General features: G+C 40.8%; 1 protein-coding gene across 1 annotated transcript; it reads right to left on the bottom strand.

The window, feature by feature from the left end:
- Positions 1-3,127: 3,127 nt before the first annotated feature.
- On the bottom strand, positions 3,128-16,255 carry marc1 (mitochondrial amidoxime reducing component 1). The gene is made up of 7 exons (XM_034112095.1): positions 15,771-16,255; positions 11,881-12,051; positions 11,175-11,337; positions 9,127-9,267; positions 7,083-7,144; positions 4,793-4,864; positions 3,128-3,441 (listed from the first exon to the last, which is right to left on the bottom strand). The coding sequence occupies exons 1-7, from the start codon at positions 16,019-16,021 to the stop codon at positions 3,315-3,317; spliced, it is 987 nt and encodes a 328-aa protein (XP_033967986.1). The 5' UTR covers positions 16,022-16,255; the 3' UTR covers positions 3,128-3,314.
- Positions 16,256-17,534: the final 1,279 nt, after the last annotated feature.

Raw genomic sequence — 17,534 nt, 5'->3', positions numbered from 1 at the left:
CCGGTTTTGTGAATTCTCCGGCCGAAGCTCCAAATAAACCGTCAGTGTTTGCCACCAAAGCTTCAGCTCTCCTCGTGCCTCTGAGTCCTGTTTCCAATTGCTTCAGAAGTTTCCCCACAAGTATGACATAACATCTGCGGCTGCATTATAGAAATAGAAATACTGTTGTTTTATCATCAGCTCTTGTTCTTCTCTTGTTAGATTTCAGTGAAGCTTTGTCTCAAAACAAAGCAGAATGAAATTAAAGTATTTCTCTAAGGTGACGCTAGTCTTCTCCACATCACTCCTCACATCCAGCACCTTTATTTAAAGTGGAGGAGGGTGTGTAAATATACAGGGTTGCACTCATATTAAATGTGCGTCTTAATGTGTCCTCTATGCGTTCTTTTAACCAAGGACCCTGCAAATTACAGACCCCCGTAACTACTCATTTGTGCGGAAACGTCCCTGATTGTAATAAAAACACGGCGAGGCGTTTTGGATGTTCAACTTCGTGTTTCAACACATTTGTTTCCTCTTACCTTTGAGACACAACAGCTCGTGTGTGTCATTACCCGAGGCAGGTTGGACCGGGGGCACTTTACGTCTGAAGAAGCTCTTCACTGTCACGTGAAATCACACACAGCATGAAGAGGGTGTGTTTCAGTGTCTTTTGTTTTGTTGAATTCCTTGCAGTTACGTTGGCATGTAGAGGCTGCTCTTAGGAAGTAGGTGACAGGATTTGCATGTTAGATTTCAGCCCAAGGTAATGATTAGAACCCAACATGAGCATCCAGCTTTCTGTGTCGGGACAAACGTACAATTTGTAGAGCCTCCGAGTCACGGCATGATTACTGATCGGGGATATTTGGCAGAGGGCTCCACAGGTTTGGGGGCCCTGGAGGAGAGGCTAGTATTTCTTGTTGGGAAGTCACAGAAGGGACAAAAAGAGCCGCAAAACTACCACAGAGATATAGGACTCAAAATGTCTGAAAAGATGCATCTTAAGAGACACAGAATTACTAAACAAAAACGCAAAAAGGCCACAAAAGGTGAGAATCTCCTCAAAAATATACAAAAGAGACACAAAAAGGCCAACTAGGAGACACAATACACGGCAAGGAGACACACGAGGACTACAAAGAGACACAAGAGCAGGGCCGGCCCTGACCAATTTGCTGCCCTAGGCAAGATTTTAGCTGGCGCCCCCCCCCCCCACGATTGTGGCATGACCACCAAAACAGGAAGATATGGACAAAAGATGTGCAACTGTATTTAGTATCCTATCAATGTGAACATGATTTAAGTGGGGGGGACCTAACCTCCTCTAGGGGAGTCCAGGGGGCATGCTCCCCCAGGAAGATTTTTTTTTTTTTAAATATCGAAGTTAAAAGCATCAATCTGGACAGCAACATAGGATATGGATACATCTCTCAACACCCATATGAAATAGAACTGTATACAGATTTTCTTTTTCTTTATGGATAATTTACAAATGACTCCCCTTTTAAACTGTATTCTTGTTTATTAATAACAACTTTTTTTAATCTCATATAGTATTTTATACCTGTTTTTCATCTATTCTCTTATTTTTCTATAACTATAATGATCATATAAAGATGTGCCTTTACCTCACTGGGCTGAGGTTATCCGAGCCGCTCAGTCTTTCAGGAGAGAGCTCTCTAAAGCTCCCCCCCCCCCACGGCCGCGTACACAGTAAATTCCAATGTTAATAAAAGCACACAGAAGCTGTATACGTTTTTTGGGAGTTTGAGTTATCTTTAAATTAAGACTAATACAAAATTAAAACCTATAATTGCACACTAAAACCATTATTTAAAAAAAAGAAATATTTCACATAAACCTCTGGTTTTTACTGGGGCTGGGGCAGTTCAACTTGATTTTGGGGGCGGGGTGTGTGCCATAGTTTATGGATGCTGTAATATAGGCGTAGTTATGTTAGTATAAGATAAAAAAATGTACTTTGTTGATCCAAAATTGGGAAATTGTGTTGTTAGGAAATAAGAAAAAATATTTATTTTTAATTTCTAACTTTCTTTTTTTTCCCTCAATTTTTGACGCTCCCCATGGGTTGATTCCCTTAGCATTCGCCTATACTGCCTATGCCAAGGGCCGGCCCTACAAGAGGGACTAACAGAGCAAAACACAGGCCCAAATCAACCAGAGACAAAAATAATCTAAAAGAGACACAAAAATCACCACCAACAATCAAAAAGAGGCACAGAGAAAGATGAAAATATCCACCAAAATATGTAAATAAACCAAAAAAAGAGACACAAACCAGGAGACACAAATGTTGACGCATTTCCACTACAGCGCGGTTTAAGGGCACGTTTTCACTAGGCGTAGTTCCGGCTAGCGGGTACTTTTTCACAGTTTTCTGGCTCTCCAAAATCGAGGTTCTTTCCGGGCCAACAACCAGGCTGAGTCGGGCTGAGTATGCTAAACTAGAGAGAGAATCGCTGGCAACTACAACAAAATGAACATATTTGACCGTGATTTAATTGTAATACACGTTTCAAAATGATGCCGAAGTAACAACACACTGATACCGGTTAGTAAAAACCATGAATTAATGCTTTGACGAGTCTGCAGACCGACGGCAGAGAAACACCTTTTAAAATGCATGTTTTCTGAATGGAGATCGGCTAAGCTAACGCTGTATATGCTCCGACCGTCCACACTCACAACAACGGCCTACAGACAGAAATAAAGCAGCGACTGTATTCTCCATGACACAGGCAGTCTGTGGTTTGGACTTGTTTAACTTCTGTCTAGTTTCTGAACAGATATGAGGAGCTGTGAGCTCTGAGTGCTAACAGCTAACGGCTGATGTTGTTTTTGTGGTTCTCATTGAAGATGACGTCACGGCTCCGCCTACACTGCGTTACTATAGTTACTGCCCCAGTTCCTAAACTGTAATGGAAACGCAGCATAAAGTGAGCCAGGTCTAACAAGGCCTAACCATACCGTACTAAGCCGAGCGAGGCCCTGCAGTGGAAAGCGCCAAAAGAGACAAAGAAGAAACTTACAATGTCTAAAGAAATGCATCTTTACGATAAAAGAGACACCAATGGAGGACACAAAGATGCAAAACAACCAAAAAGAAACACAAGCAACCTAGAGGTGACAATTAAAGTATTCTTTAATTCAAGCACCGGTCGTGTTACAAAACTACTGATATCACATATACAGTATGCAGTCAAATGGAACAACAACACATGTTTGTTACTGTACTTTCAACAGCTTTACCTCGTGTGTGTGATTATACCGTGAAAGTGTTAATAGTCATCATGTTAGTCCCTCTCCTTTCATCAGCGGCTGATCTTGTACACGACGTCTCCGACCTGCAGGATCCCCGCCTGCTTCACCACGAGCAGCTGCCCGAACAGAGGAGACTTATGGTAGATGTGCTGGTCCGAGGGTTTGCACAGGCGATAGCTGTGAAAGAAATGCAACCAGGAAGAGTTTTAAGGCTTTTAGTGTGAAGTCAGACGGGAAAACGCCACTTTTAGTTTTTAGAAATACACTTCCTTGAGGGAAAGATTAATGATAAAGAAACCACATTTAAATTAACTAAAGAGAGGAAAATAATGCAAGATTAGACACAATGATGCTACATATAAATAATTAAATAAGAGTCGTTCAAGTCAGTACTGAGAAAAACAGCCAAATGGTAAGCTTTGAATTTGGATTGCATGAAATCAGAGCTGCACAGATCAGCCAAGTAATTCATTAGAAAGTTGTCAGAAGAATAATCGGCAACTATATTTGTAATAAGTTAACTGTTATATAAGACAATGCTGTTTCCAGCCTCTGAAATATAGATAATTGCTGCTTTCCTCTGTTTTATATCAAATGATGTGAATATGGACGGACAAAACTTTGAGAACCTAGGATGGACGTTATTCACCATTTACTGATATTTTATATATTAAATGATTAATCAATAGGGCCGGGACTTTAACGCGTTAATTAAGATTAATTAATTACACAAAAATTAACGCACTTTAATCGCACTTATTTTTGCACAGCGGAACGTTTCTCACTGGATGAGTTTCAGGCGTACCGATTACACTGGAGCACCAACTAACGTTCATGACTTCAGCATGGGACTTCAAACAACAACAAACCACGGTGAACAATAGTCAAACATGAACGAACAAGCTGATGAGACCGCTTTGGTCGGCCCCGTGGATGGGACATTTTGTTTTAAAAAACGGACGGGTGGAAGCGTCGATAAGAGCCGCAGCACATCAAGCCTAAAGTATCACCTAAATGCAAAGCATGTAGCAGCTAGCATGTAGCAGCTAGCATGTAGCAGCTAGCATGTAGCAGCTAGCATGTAGCAGCTAGCGTGGACGTTAGCCCGACTCCGAGTGCAAGGAACCACACCCTGACCCAACCCACACTCAACCAGACGACTGGTTTCAGGGCCAGGATAAGTGAGTCCACGTCTGAGGAAATAACCAACTCCCTGGCTCACTGGACTGCACTCGACTGTAGACCACTTGGAGTAACATCCATGTGGAGATTGCTTCTCACTGTTCTCAGGTCAGATATGTATATTTGATTAAAAATGCGATTAATTTCGATTAATTAATTACAAAGCCTCTAATTAATTAGATTAATTTTTTTAATCGAGTCCCGGGCTCTATTAATCAACAATGAAAACAATCCTAAATTGCAGCCATGCATGAAATACAAATGTTCCCAATGTATGCTGAAGTGTGATAAACATTTGTGATCAGAAAAATCCACTTCCTCTCATAATATTTGAGTGGAATTGTACCGTTTCAGTGTGTCCAGAGGCTCCTTCCTGGAGATCACTCCCGTTTCAGGATCCACGGTGGTGAAAATACACCTGGGAAACATCAGAAGTCAAATGTCGTCCTGCAGCCACTCAGAGGGGGAGGAGGGGTCTGTATTCATTGTTGTTGTGCAATTAATGTACACAAAGCTGCTCGTGCTAAACCGGAAGACTGTCAGGGGGGTCCAAACTACGGCCCGGGGACCATTTTGAATCGGCGCTCACTCAGCAAATAAAAAAAGTATAATGACTCAAGTATAATAAACTTCTGCTTGTCTTATATTGTACTTCTTAAATATATTATGTTCAAATACATTACACAGTATTCATGTTGAAAAATGTACCACAAAGTCATCAAGTTTGGCGTTTTATAATTCACCCATTTTTCCTCAAGGACATGAACTTTAATAATTTTACTCGCTATCTTAAAATTAAAAAAGGATAATGGAATATGGCCCACAAATGAAACGTCTGCTTGTCTTATAATGTACTTGTTAAATATATATGTTCAAATATATTACACAGTAGTATTCATGTGTTATTTAAAGGGGAGCTATCATGCAAAATGCACTTTGTGATGTCTTCTCTACATCAACATGTGTCCCCGGTGTGTCGGGGAACTCACGCAGCGTCAGGAAATAAACCCTCTCTCTTTTCCTCCGTACCTAAATCTCTAAAAACGGGGAACAACGGAGCTGATCCAGATTTGCGTCCGATATGACGTAACATCTGAAATGTGGACCCACGGGCCAATCAGAAACGTTGCTATCAGAAACAATGCCCGACTGTTTTGGACGTAATATGTGACCCGCTCTATCGAAATCAGTCGGAAGTCTCAACGGCTCATTTCAAAATAAACTTGGATTTACGTAAAAAAATATTTTTTCGGGGTTCGGGTGTTTTGTTTATTTTAAATAAACAAAGTCTCGGCTTTCAGAATATGAAACTTTTATTTCCAAAATCAAACGATAAATACATTCTTTAAGCTTGTAAAGGGACGAAGACACCTCTCACTCGCAATCTGCTCTTCCAGCAGCGCCGCCGCCCCCCCTCCCTCCGGCTGAAATTATGAACGTAAGAGTATAGTATCCGTTTTCAAATAAACAAAGTCTTGGCTTTCAGAATATTAAACTTGTTTCGGCAAATGCAGATGATAAATACAACTTTGAAGCTTCGGCATAATTACAAGCGGAGAACGGAGTAACGTGACGTCACAGCAGGCAGAACAACAGCCGGTGTTTCTCGTGAGTGTTTTCCCCGGGAAACAAACGCGATACACAGAAACGCAAAATTACACACACACACACACACACTCGCGAGCTTCCCCTCCAAACGAAAATATCTTCCCTCCGTAGTATTTTGATCATTTGCTGATAACCAATCAGATCGATGGATTCCAGAGGAGAGAAAACTTTGAAGGCCTTTTTCTCAAAATGAGGACTCGTAACAGTCGTTCTATAATGCGACATATTTCGCTTAATATTTGGAGCACAACAACAATCCTGATATCATTGGAAAGCTAGGAATCTCCTCTTTCCAACAGTGTATACAACTCAACATGTGTCTTCGGGTCAATGCGGCTGATTTCGATAGAGCAGGTCACAGCATTTAGTTTAGACAGTAGCTGCCGGGTCCCGCATGAACTCAGACCCCTCCTTTTTATTTTTTATTCAAAAAATAGTTTTGAAGCTTTATCCCCGAATCAGCACTTTTGAAACAGGAAGTGAAATAGAGGGATATGAGGCATGGCTAGAATGATCTGTTTGGTATTTTGAGCAAAACACTTCATAGACATGTTTTTTATATATTTGTATATATCTGAGACGTATGATATTGCCTAAAGATAGCATGCTAGGTGAACAAATCTAAGTTGATATGTAAATTTGTATTTGGGCTTTCTTCTTAACAACCTTGAAATAAACCCTTGATATTTCCTCGTATCATAAGCAATCTGAAGCTTCTGTTTTAAGGGATGAGCTGCCAACTAAACAAAGTAAGCCCTCTGGAGAGCTGTGATGCAGGCTGTCGTGTTTCTTAAAGCATTTTCAAGTATCAAGAATAATGTACCTACATGTGATTGATTTCGCTAACTTATAACTGAACTTATGAGGCGACATACCTCCAGTGAGCGGCCCAGGCCTTCGTATATTTTTGTGGCCCTCGTGAAAGAAGTTTGGACCCCCCCGATCTACGGACTAATCTGAACCGGAAGTGGGGAAAAGGAGCGGCTACATAAGGTTCATAAATCTGTGTGAAGCGTCCTCCGAGTTACCGTCCACATGACTTCACACGCTGAAGCCTCACGCTGCCGATCTGGATATCTACCCACGAGTCCTGAAAAAGAGAAACAGTTTGAGTTAAATTTAGTCCGCGCTGCTCACACTGAAAAGGGTGAGGGATTAGTCACGGGAGAAAAGGACCGAACGATCGTTTCTCCCTACACACGAGGGAACGCCTTCATCTGATCGGTTAGACGGTGTTTACGTGATAAGGGATGGATTTCATTAAATATAGTTTTGACTAAATAATTGGATGTTAATATCGTAGCGTTGACTGCTTTCATTACACGATGATGTTCATGATAAATATATCTTATCTTCTAAAGTGGATATAACGACTGTAATGCTGCCTCTTGCCAATACAACACATTTGTTTATTAACAAAGAAAGTACAGCATGCACAAGTTTACTCAGGTAAAAGTACACAAGTGTCAGCGTCAAAGTATACCCAAAGTACAAAAAGGTTAAAATACTTTATACAATATGAATTATATTGCTTTATATTAATGATTGATTCCAGATTAAGGCTTTTTTTTAACGTTATATACTGTGACGTTTATTTGGAATTTCACCAATTAAGTTTATTTTATAATAATGTAATTTGTTTTCTCAGATATTCTGTTATTTCTTGAGTTTTATGACGGACAACACCTGATCTTTTAAGAGGGAAAACCCCCTAGTCTTTGCAGGACTGCCTTGGTGTGTTTAGATTTATGTTCAGAGGGATCAGGGGCCTCGTTTATAAAGCCGTGCGTAGGATTGGCGTGGGAAGGTTTCTTAGGTAAGATAAAGCAAATAAATACGCACCGACACTTTCCGATTCATAAAAGACTGCGTACCGGCGAGGAAAGTGCGTACCGGCACTTCCTACGCCGGTTTCCCTTTATAAATCACAACCGACTCGAAATGCGGCGCAGCTTTTGCGGGCTTCACGTAACGCCCAGATTTGCCTATAAACAGTCAAAGAAACGGCCATTCATTCATTTTGAAGGAGATCGCAGGAAATGACGACAGAACAGCTAAAAGACGTCTCACACCGTGTCAGGTTCTGGTTATTTTGGGGAGGTGGAGATAAAGCACATTGTTTGGTGGATGCCGTTTGAACAGAGTAGCAGCATGGAGGTCGGATCGTCACCAACATAAATAAATAAGTGGTCCGAAAAAGGTTCATGACAAAAACTATACACACAGCCTTCCTCAGGCGGTGTGTTTGTCCCGGGGACAGGAGACCCCAACTTGATGAGAAACTAAGAAGTGATCGGGGAATCCCTCCGGAGTGTAGTCATGACGACTGGATCTGAATTATTTGTTTGTATTTGGTAGTTGGTGTATATCCATAATCCACCATGAAGGAAATACAGCTAATGTGTTGCGTTATATTAGCTCCTGTTCAATTGACCACATGGTGTTCTTAGCTCCCATACCTCCTGTGTTTTACGAGCGACTTATCAAGTAGGCGGCGAACGGCATAAAACACGATTAAACATGATGGTATATAAAACCATGCTCGTATACAACCTATAGAAAGCAAAACGGCATCAGTTTAAAGTAATTCTGTCCTCCTGCTTACCGCATCATTTATGAGAAAACATTTCATAACATTAGCACAACATATTCGAGGTGGTTTTAAATAACATATCCGTATTTATTTATTTCTCCACGTTATGTGTGTGTGCACTGAGGAGTCTCAAGCAGGCGTTTGTTTCATCATTTTAAGATCGGCTTTAATCGATGTGTGAACATTAATTCTTCATATCTGGTAAATGAGAGGTAACGTTTTATTTATGGTATTATTTCCACACATTTCTCTCCATCCTTCCTTCTGCCAACGGGGTCGCAGTTTCTCGTCTCTCCCGTTGTTGTGCTTAGTGCGTACGCATGGGTCAGAGTTTGCGTGGAGGACCGCACGTTTTCCCGTCAAGTTAGTATTTCATAAATCACAAACATTGCGTAGAAACTGGCGTACGCCATCTTGTGCGCGTACGCAGCGTTTATGAACGAGGCCCCAGAGCTTTATTCACAGATGTTGAGACCCACCTCAGCGAAGGCTTCACAGTCACTGATCACGATGTTTGGGCGGAAACGCTTCGCAGTGACGCCTTCCTCCAGCCGGCTGCTCAGATCCTGCACGGAGGCCTCGGAGAGGAGCATCACAGGAGCCTCGTCCGGGTACGCCACCTAGTGGAGAGAAATAAACTGTTCTTCTGCTTGGGACATTCTGGGAACACTCAAACCGTGAAAACCATTATTTTCCTTTTTTTCTCACAACTTTTTTACAAATATAGTTTTAATTTGATGGCAAGGCTGTTAAGAAATCACAATGCCAGAGGAGGGGTTGATATTGAGTAAAACTAAATATCTTAATCTTGGATTTTTCTACATTCTTTAATGACTTCATTATCTCTGGTAAGTTGTTTTTAAAATTTGGGATTTTTACTCCTAAATGTATTTATTAGAGTAAATAAAATAAAATCATAGAATAATTGTTACTTTGCTTTACCTACGATGGCCTTAACATGCGGTCGCAAAGCTGAAATCTATCTTAAATAGGATTCAGTCTAATGTCTGGAATGTTCTTTGTTTGACTTTATTATCTCAGAGAAAATTCAATTAAGTTGTTTTTTTAAAAAGGTCCCCTATTCTGTTCTTCATCAATATATCACAGGTCTCAGATATATACAGAGCCTGTCTCTGATTGGCTGAAACACCAAACAGATCATTGCAGCATTACCCATAATCCCCTCTGTTTCAGCCCTGTTTCCAAAGTGCTGATTCTCTGTCTGTTACTTTAGATGAAAATAAGGAGCCCCTCCCCACGCCCCTCTGAGAGACATCTGGTTACAAAGAACTCAATGGAGCTCTAGGAGGAGATTCAGGTGATAGGGGGGGGGGGGGGGGGGGTTACCTTGTTGCTGATTGGCTAATGGTTACACAAGACAACACATCGTTATGACATCATCAAGTGGCCAAAATCTGATCAGCTCATTTTCAGACAGGTTTTTATAGAAATGGATCAAAAAGAGAGAAAATCTTTGTTCCTGAAACTTTCAGAGTCTCTTTCCACAGAGGGGACACATGTTGATGAAGAAGAGACATGGAGAAGAGGGGACACATGTTGATGTAGAAGAGACATGGAGAAGAGGGGACACATGTTGATGTAGAAGAGACATGAAGAAGAGGGGACACATGTTGATGTAGAAGAGACATGAAGAAGAGGGGACACATGTTGATGTAGGAGAGACATGAAGAAGAGGGGACACATGTTGATGTAGAAGAGACATGAAGAAGAGGGGACACATGTTGATGTAGAAGAGACATGAAGAAGAGGGGACACATGTTGATGTAGAAGAGACATGAAGAAGAGGGGACACATGTTGATGTAGAAGAGACATGAAGAAGAGGGGACACATGTTGATGTAGAAGAGACATGAAGAAGAGGGGACACATGTTGATGTAGAAGAGACATGAAGAAGAGGGGACACATGTTGATGTAGAAGAGACATGTAGAAGAGGGGACACATGTTGATGTAGAAGAGACATGAAGAAGAGGGGACACATGTTGATGTAGAAGAGACATGAAGAAGAGGGGACACATGTTGCTGTAGAAGAGGGGACACATGTTGATGTAGAAGAGACATGAAGAAGAGGGGACATATGTTGATGTAGAAGAGACATGAAGAAGAGGGGACACATGTTGATGTAGAAGAGGGGACACATGTTGATGTAGAAGAGACATGAAGAAGAGGGGACATATGTTGATGTAGAAGAGACATGAAGAAGAGGGGACATATGTTGATGTAGAAGAGACATGAAGAAGAGGGGACACATGTTGCTGTAGAAGAGGGGACACATGTTGATGTAGAAGAGACATGAAGAAGAGGGGACATATGTTGATGTAGAAGAGACATGAAGAAGAGGGGACACATGTTGATGTAGAAGAGACATGAAGAAGAGGGGACACATGTTGATGTAGAAGAGACATGAAGAAGAGGGGACACATGTTGATGAAGAGGAGACATGAGGAAGAGGGGACACATGTTGATGAAGAGGAGCGTTGAAATCTGGGACTCAAAGCCACACTTCACCTCGAAGGGAGGGAGCGGCGGCTCAGCGTCCTGAGACCGCCTCCCTCTCATCTGGGGCTCGAAGTGCACGAGGCGGAAGGTCTGCTCCTCCCCCAGGAACCGGATCAGCCAGCGGGACGTTTCCTCTCCGCAGTCCCGACCCTGGATGTCCGCTCCGAAAACTCTGCAGCACAACAACAACAACAACATAATGCATACATCGGAGACAAAATAACAAATATGGTACCAATAACGTGGCGTCTTTTATGACTATCTTTGGGAAATAAGAGGATCGAGAAATCTGTGGTGAAATCTGTGATACAATATGAACTCTCATGTTCTGTTCCTTTCGCCTGCAGCTTTGCTATTAGAATCGGATAATTAAATTAAAAAACCTTCTCATTTCTGTACGAAGAACATGGTTTGGTTTATTGAAGCACATGTACTTTCATGAGTTGCTATCCTCATGGCTGTTTGCAAGTTGGTTTGAAAATGTAATGTATTGAGAGTCAGACTCGATTGGACCCTGACGTTGGACCAGTAGTCGATCACGCTGTTGTCCGACACAAAAAGAAAAAAGTTCTCATTTATTACGAAGCCCTCAAAATTGTTTGACTTTTGACTTTTTGAAGCTAATGTACTTGAAGGACTTCTTGCTGTTCCAGTTATTGCAAGGGGCTTTGTTTAAAAGCATCAGCTGAATGAACAGTCAGACATGTTGTTGGACCTGCAGTCGATGACGCTGTTGTCGGGCTGCTTGACGGGGAATCTCAGCTCCTCCATGTCCGGGCCGCTCAAACAAACATGGCCGTCCTCGCAGGTCAGAGAGACGAGGACCAGGCGAGGCTGCTGTCGGCCCGTGACCATGTGACCTTCCTCCGTCACCACCAGCCAGTGTCTGCAGGGAAACAGACATTAATACAGGAATCATACATGACACATGGTTCTGGAAGGAAGGCCTGCCGTTTTCTGGATGTCCGTGAGCGCCTCCTAGTGGTCCGTGAGTATATTGGTAACATTTCATATTTGAAATAAATAAATATATTTAAGTTTTCCGCACTCTCGCGGGAATATCTCCGCAATGGAGCGAGGTTAAGTTTCACTTTCGATTGCATGAAATAGCCCAGCGCAACACCTTCATCACACATGTTGCCACTTGTTTGTACCATTTTCAGGCGATTTATAATCCGTTCTAGAAAAACAATGTTTCTTTTTACATTTGTGGAGTTAGGTGGTCCGCGAGTGTTTTTTTATTGAGTGGTCCTTGGTATGAAAAAGTTTGAGAAACACTGCACTAGAGGTATGTTGCCTCATAAATTCAGTTATAAGTTAGCAAAATCAATCATATGTAGGTACATGATGCGTGTGAGTGTTGGCAGCTCATCCCTTACAACAGAAGATTGATTATAATAAGGAGAAATAAGAAGTGTATTTCAAGCTTGTTGTGGAAACAAGTCATTGGGCTTTTTTCTTATCAACTAAGATATGACAATGTTACCAACTTTAATTGAATTTATTTGAAAAGTGGTCTTACTAACACATGAATACTACTGTGTAATATATGTGTACATGTATATTTATGAACTACAATATAAGACAAGTTGCATTTGTCGCATTATACTTTTTGAATTTGCCGAGGGCCGATTCAAAATGGTCCGCAGGCCGTAGTTTGGACACCCCTGTATAATATAGATGATTGGACGATGTAAACAATCTGCAAGGGGAAGAAATAACGAGTAAAATAATTAAAGTTCATGTCCTTGAGGAAAAATGGGTGAGTTATAAAACACCAAACTTGTCTGATGACTTTGTGGTAAATGTGATAATTAAAATATTTAGGAGTCAATTTATGATATATCCGTTATCTGTTAGCTTATTGTTTATCAGTTTTCTATTGTTTGTTTTCTTATGGTTTTGTACTTAATTATTTAATATTTTAGTTTTACCCGCATCTCATTTTGTTAAGTTTTTTTTTAAGCAACATCATTTTTATTTTTTTAAGATCTGCAAGGATTGTAATTTAATCCAAATGTGCAACAAAATAAAAGCATTTCCATTGGTACACTTTGTCCTGCATGCATGGATGCTGCATTTGAATATGGAAATTAAAGTTGGTATATTTTATAATAATGTTGGACAGTTCAGAGAACAGCTCTACTGAAAACAATCACTATTTATACTTGTAGGAGCCATTTTATGCGTGTTGTTGGTGTCTCAGTTTACTTTATTTATATGTATAGTGCAATACTATTTTGAACACTTGGTGGCTTAGCTGCACAGGGTGTATACAAAGGGGTGACAGGACGAGGACACAGGAGGAAGAGCACACCGATTCCACCAGCCGGCAGATGCTCACCACAACTATTGACTTTAATTAAACCTTGGTATGTACAACGCTAAATAAAACATCATTCTAAACTGCAGCAATGGATCGGAAAATCATCTGAACAAGGGGTGTTAAACTCAATTTCATCACGGGCCACATAGGAATTATGGTTGCACTCAAAGGGCCGGTTGTAACTTTAAGACTATATCAAAATACATAAATATGTTATAATGCATTATATTACATGATTGCCTCTGGATTGGATTATTATCTGATAGGGTAATAACTTCTCTAGGGCAAGTAATTGCAAGTCTCTTCAGTGAGAATGTCACAAAATGATTTAAAAAGAAAAGCCAAATTCTGGAGAAAAAAAAGTTTTTTTAAAAAGTGACATTTGGAAGAAAAAAAAGTGACATTTTGAAAAAGAAAAGTGACATTGTGTAGAAAAAAAAGTGACAAGCCGCTTTCACACCAAGTACTTTGCCGTACTAAGTGTCGGCACCTCCTCATCACTTCACCGCTCCCATGTTGTTTTTTGTGTTGCCATAAGTTATTCTCTCTCCGTTGGTGCACGGGGCTAATGCTAATGCTAATAATGCTAATGCCACAAATACAATGGCAGCTTCACAAAACGTTCAGAGTTTTACGGGGCGTGGTTTGCAATTCGCCCAGCCAATAGAAATTGGTACTTTTTTGGTACCACCTCTCTAGCAGGCACTGAAAATGGGGGTAAAAGTTCCCGGCACTAAGTACTCTTTTTGGTGTGAACGCAACCTAAGGGGTACTAACGGAACTAAACGAGAAAAGTACGGGGAAAAGTACTCCTAAAGTCAAATTCTGAATGAAATTGAGATGCATTATGGGCAATGTGCTTCTGTAAATCGCCATGTAACCGTATAATAAAACATGTTATATTCTTTCAGAGCTCTTGTGGGGCCACAGAAAATGAAGTCGCAGACCGGATTTGGCCCCCGGGCCTCGAGTTTGACACCCCTGCTCTAAACCCTCCTGTGAAGTAATGGCAAAGGATATAGGACTTTGGAGCATTACAATTGCCATTACAATACTAGTATTATACTTATGTACATGTTTATGTTGATTATTGACTGAGCCGTGCAGAATCCAGACACCCTCGTGTGTTTAGGCAACATCTTTATTTTGTATTCTTAGTTTTCTTGTGCAGGGTGAACTCAAACTGTCCTCTGTGCAGTATGTAAGTGAATGATTAACTTAGCATATATGCATGTATTTTTTTAATTCTTGCACCATTATATCTACTGCACTCATTTATTGTATGTCTTTTTCTTTGCATGGTAAGAATGTTGTACATTGGAGGAGCCTGATACGCTTTCTTTGCCAAAACTCCATGGTTATTGTGCAGATGTCAAATAAAGTATTTCCATTGATGCTATGCCACCTGATTTTCCCTCCAAGGACAAATAAAGGTTTATCTTATCTCGAGTGCTAACTTTCCACTGCCCGGAAACAATTAACCTTTAAATCTCATTATCTCAGTGATCCTGCCGAAATAAAGTGTTGAAATGTTTGTTTAACTTGATATAGTGATTTTTAAGTGGTGGAAGAAGTATTCAGATGCTTTACTGTACTTAAAGTATAAGAAGTAAATTATATTATAATTATATTTAGTAGCAGGTTACTGTTAAAATGTACTGACAAACACATTTCTGATTGACTCTTTGTAAAATATTTAAATAATTGTACTCCTTTGTGACTTAAAGAGTTAGTACTAGTTTAATTTAGTTAAATGTAGTGGAGTAAAATGACATTAGCTACCTTTTAAATGTAGTGGGTTGGAAGTATAAAGTAGCATAACATGAACATACTCAAGTACAAGAAAGTACAGGAACACTTTTTGTTATATTGTTGGAGGAGGGGCTCTGTGAGGAAGTCTGAAGCAGGAAGAGGCAGATTTGTTTCGGCTGCGTAGTTTCAAATTCTAGCGCACTCGAGCTGGTTTCTCCAAAATTACATACCCCACCTTTAAGTACAGTACTTGTAAATACATGTACTTAATAAATGTTACTTTACACCTTGCAAATTCCTACATTAAATCAAAAGCGTGGCTCTCCTAAGCAATGATATGCACCAACAATATCAACCTTTACCCTCACTGATCCTGCAGAACACTAGTGTTGAAATGTTTGTTTAACTTGATAAGGCGAATTCATCTTTCATTTCAATGCCAACTTTTAAGTGAGATCAACGTGTGCTTCTTCACAGCACACTTGCATCCAGAATCCCACCATAAGATCCAACTTCTTAACTCTCACCGATCCTGCAGCTCTCCAAACTTCAGGCCGATTTGGAGGCACTCCGCCAGGGGAACAGACACGGCTCTGCCAGACTTCAGCGGGTGAATGAGGAGCTGAGACACTACGCCCACACGGACTACTTTTTCGGGCTTTCGCATGTATTTATAACCGAGGCCGAGTCCCAGAAAAGCGACGCCGGCTCCCCCGATGAGGAGGGCGGCTTGCTTGTGTTGTGCAAACGCGTTCAGGGCCAGGGTCTTCAGCTCCATGTTGCTGGGGAACACAGCTGCTTCTCCTCGGACTCTGAACTCACACTGTGGCCCAATCCCAAACCACTCCCTCGACCCTACCCCTCCGTAACGGAGTGAACTCGGTGGAGTGGCACTCGCAGCTCAACGAGGCTCCCTCCTGTCAGATGGAGGGAGTAAATACAGCGACAAGCTTAGCTTTGGGACAAACTCCCCTCTCTCCACTCTCCACTGCAGGCAGGCTCCCATGCTCTCTCCGGCAGAAACAGGAAATGCCGTAACTGTATATGTAACAACTATTTCAAATCAGCCTCTCTTTGAGACAACAAATTCAAATTAATAACTAAAATAAAACTTCAAACATCTTTAATTGTTTAGTTTTAAACCTGATGTTTATAGGCTTCTTAGTTTTTGCAACAGTCTGCAAATATACACAACTTTATAATAAAATGCATAGGTATGACCATGGCTGGCCCTAGACTTTTGGGGGCCCTAAGCGAGCTTTGGCTTGGGGCCCCCCCCCCTCACTCTAGCGCGGTCTCACTACACACAACACGGAACCAACTTTTGTCTTATGATGTTAGCATAAGCACACATATTGTATAAATAATTATGTAAACACCGTGGACCTAACATCCTCTAGGGGGTCCTCACCTCCTCTAAGGGGGTCCTCACCTCCTCTAGGGGGGTCCGGGGGCATGCCCGGGAAGATATTTTTTTAAATATTGAAGTTAAAAGCATCAATCTGGTGCACTTTGAGAGCAATATTAAGAGATCTATACATCTCTCAACACACCCATATGAAACAGAACTGTAAACAGATTTTCTTTTTCTTTATGGATATTTTACAAATCACTCCCCATTTAAACTGTATTCTTGTTTTACTGTCATATAGTATTTCATAACTGTTTTTCATTTATTCTCTCTGGCTGTCCATCTCATAATGTTCACATAGAAACTAGCTGTCAATAGGAATATCATTCAGAAGAATTATAATTTCGTTGCACTTTTAAATTCAGGTGTTGTTATGGCAACGTCAGTGGCCAAACAGCCATATTTACTGCTGCAAACATGCTGTCGATACGTAAAGCAGTGGCAACTATGCCACCATTTCAGCTGACTTTTTCTCAGAAATACTGTCACATAACATCCATATATTTCAGTGCTAGGTTGAGCTTAGCTAAGCTAACTATGAAACACTTTAACTGACAGGACTCAGGATCAACTGTGTACTGTAAGTTAGCTTCTAGCTTCATGTCGAACAGTAAGTCAACATTTCCCAGAGAGCTTTCTTTGAAATCACCAAGTACGCTAAAAAACATTACATTTAGATTGTATGACAAAGTGTTTATTTCATATATCTGGCTAGCTATAGCTACTTGCTAACGGTTTAGCTTACCCCGCGATTCAAAGTAACGTCAACGTAGCTGTAATTTATGCTTTGCTTACATGTTCGCATAACTTGAAAGTTTACTGACATTTACATACCTTGTTTGCCTGGAAAACATTTTCTTAAAAAAGACGACAATTCTCA

Source organism: Pseudochaenichthys georgianus, chromosome 22 (assembly GCF_902827115.2).
Source record: "Pseudochaenichthys georgianus chromosome 22, fPseGeo1.2, whole genome shotgun sequence".
Lineage (NCBI taxonomy): Eukaryota > Metazoa > Chordata > Actinopteri > Perciformes > Channichthyidae > Pseudochaenichthys > Pseudochaenichthys georgianus.
The sequence above is the reverse complement of the archived record's forward strand: the minus strand, read 5'-3'. Positions and strand labels throughout refer to the sequence as shown.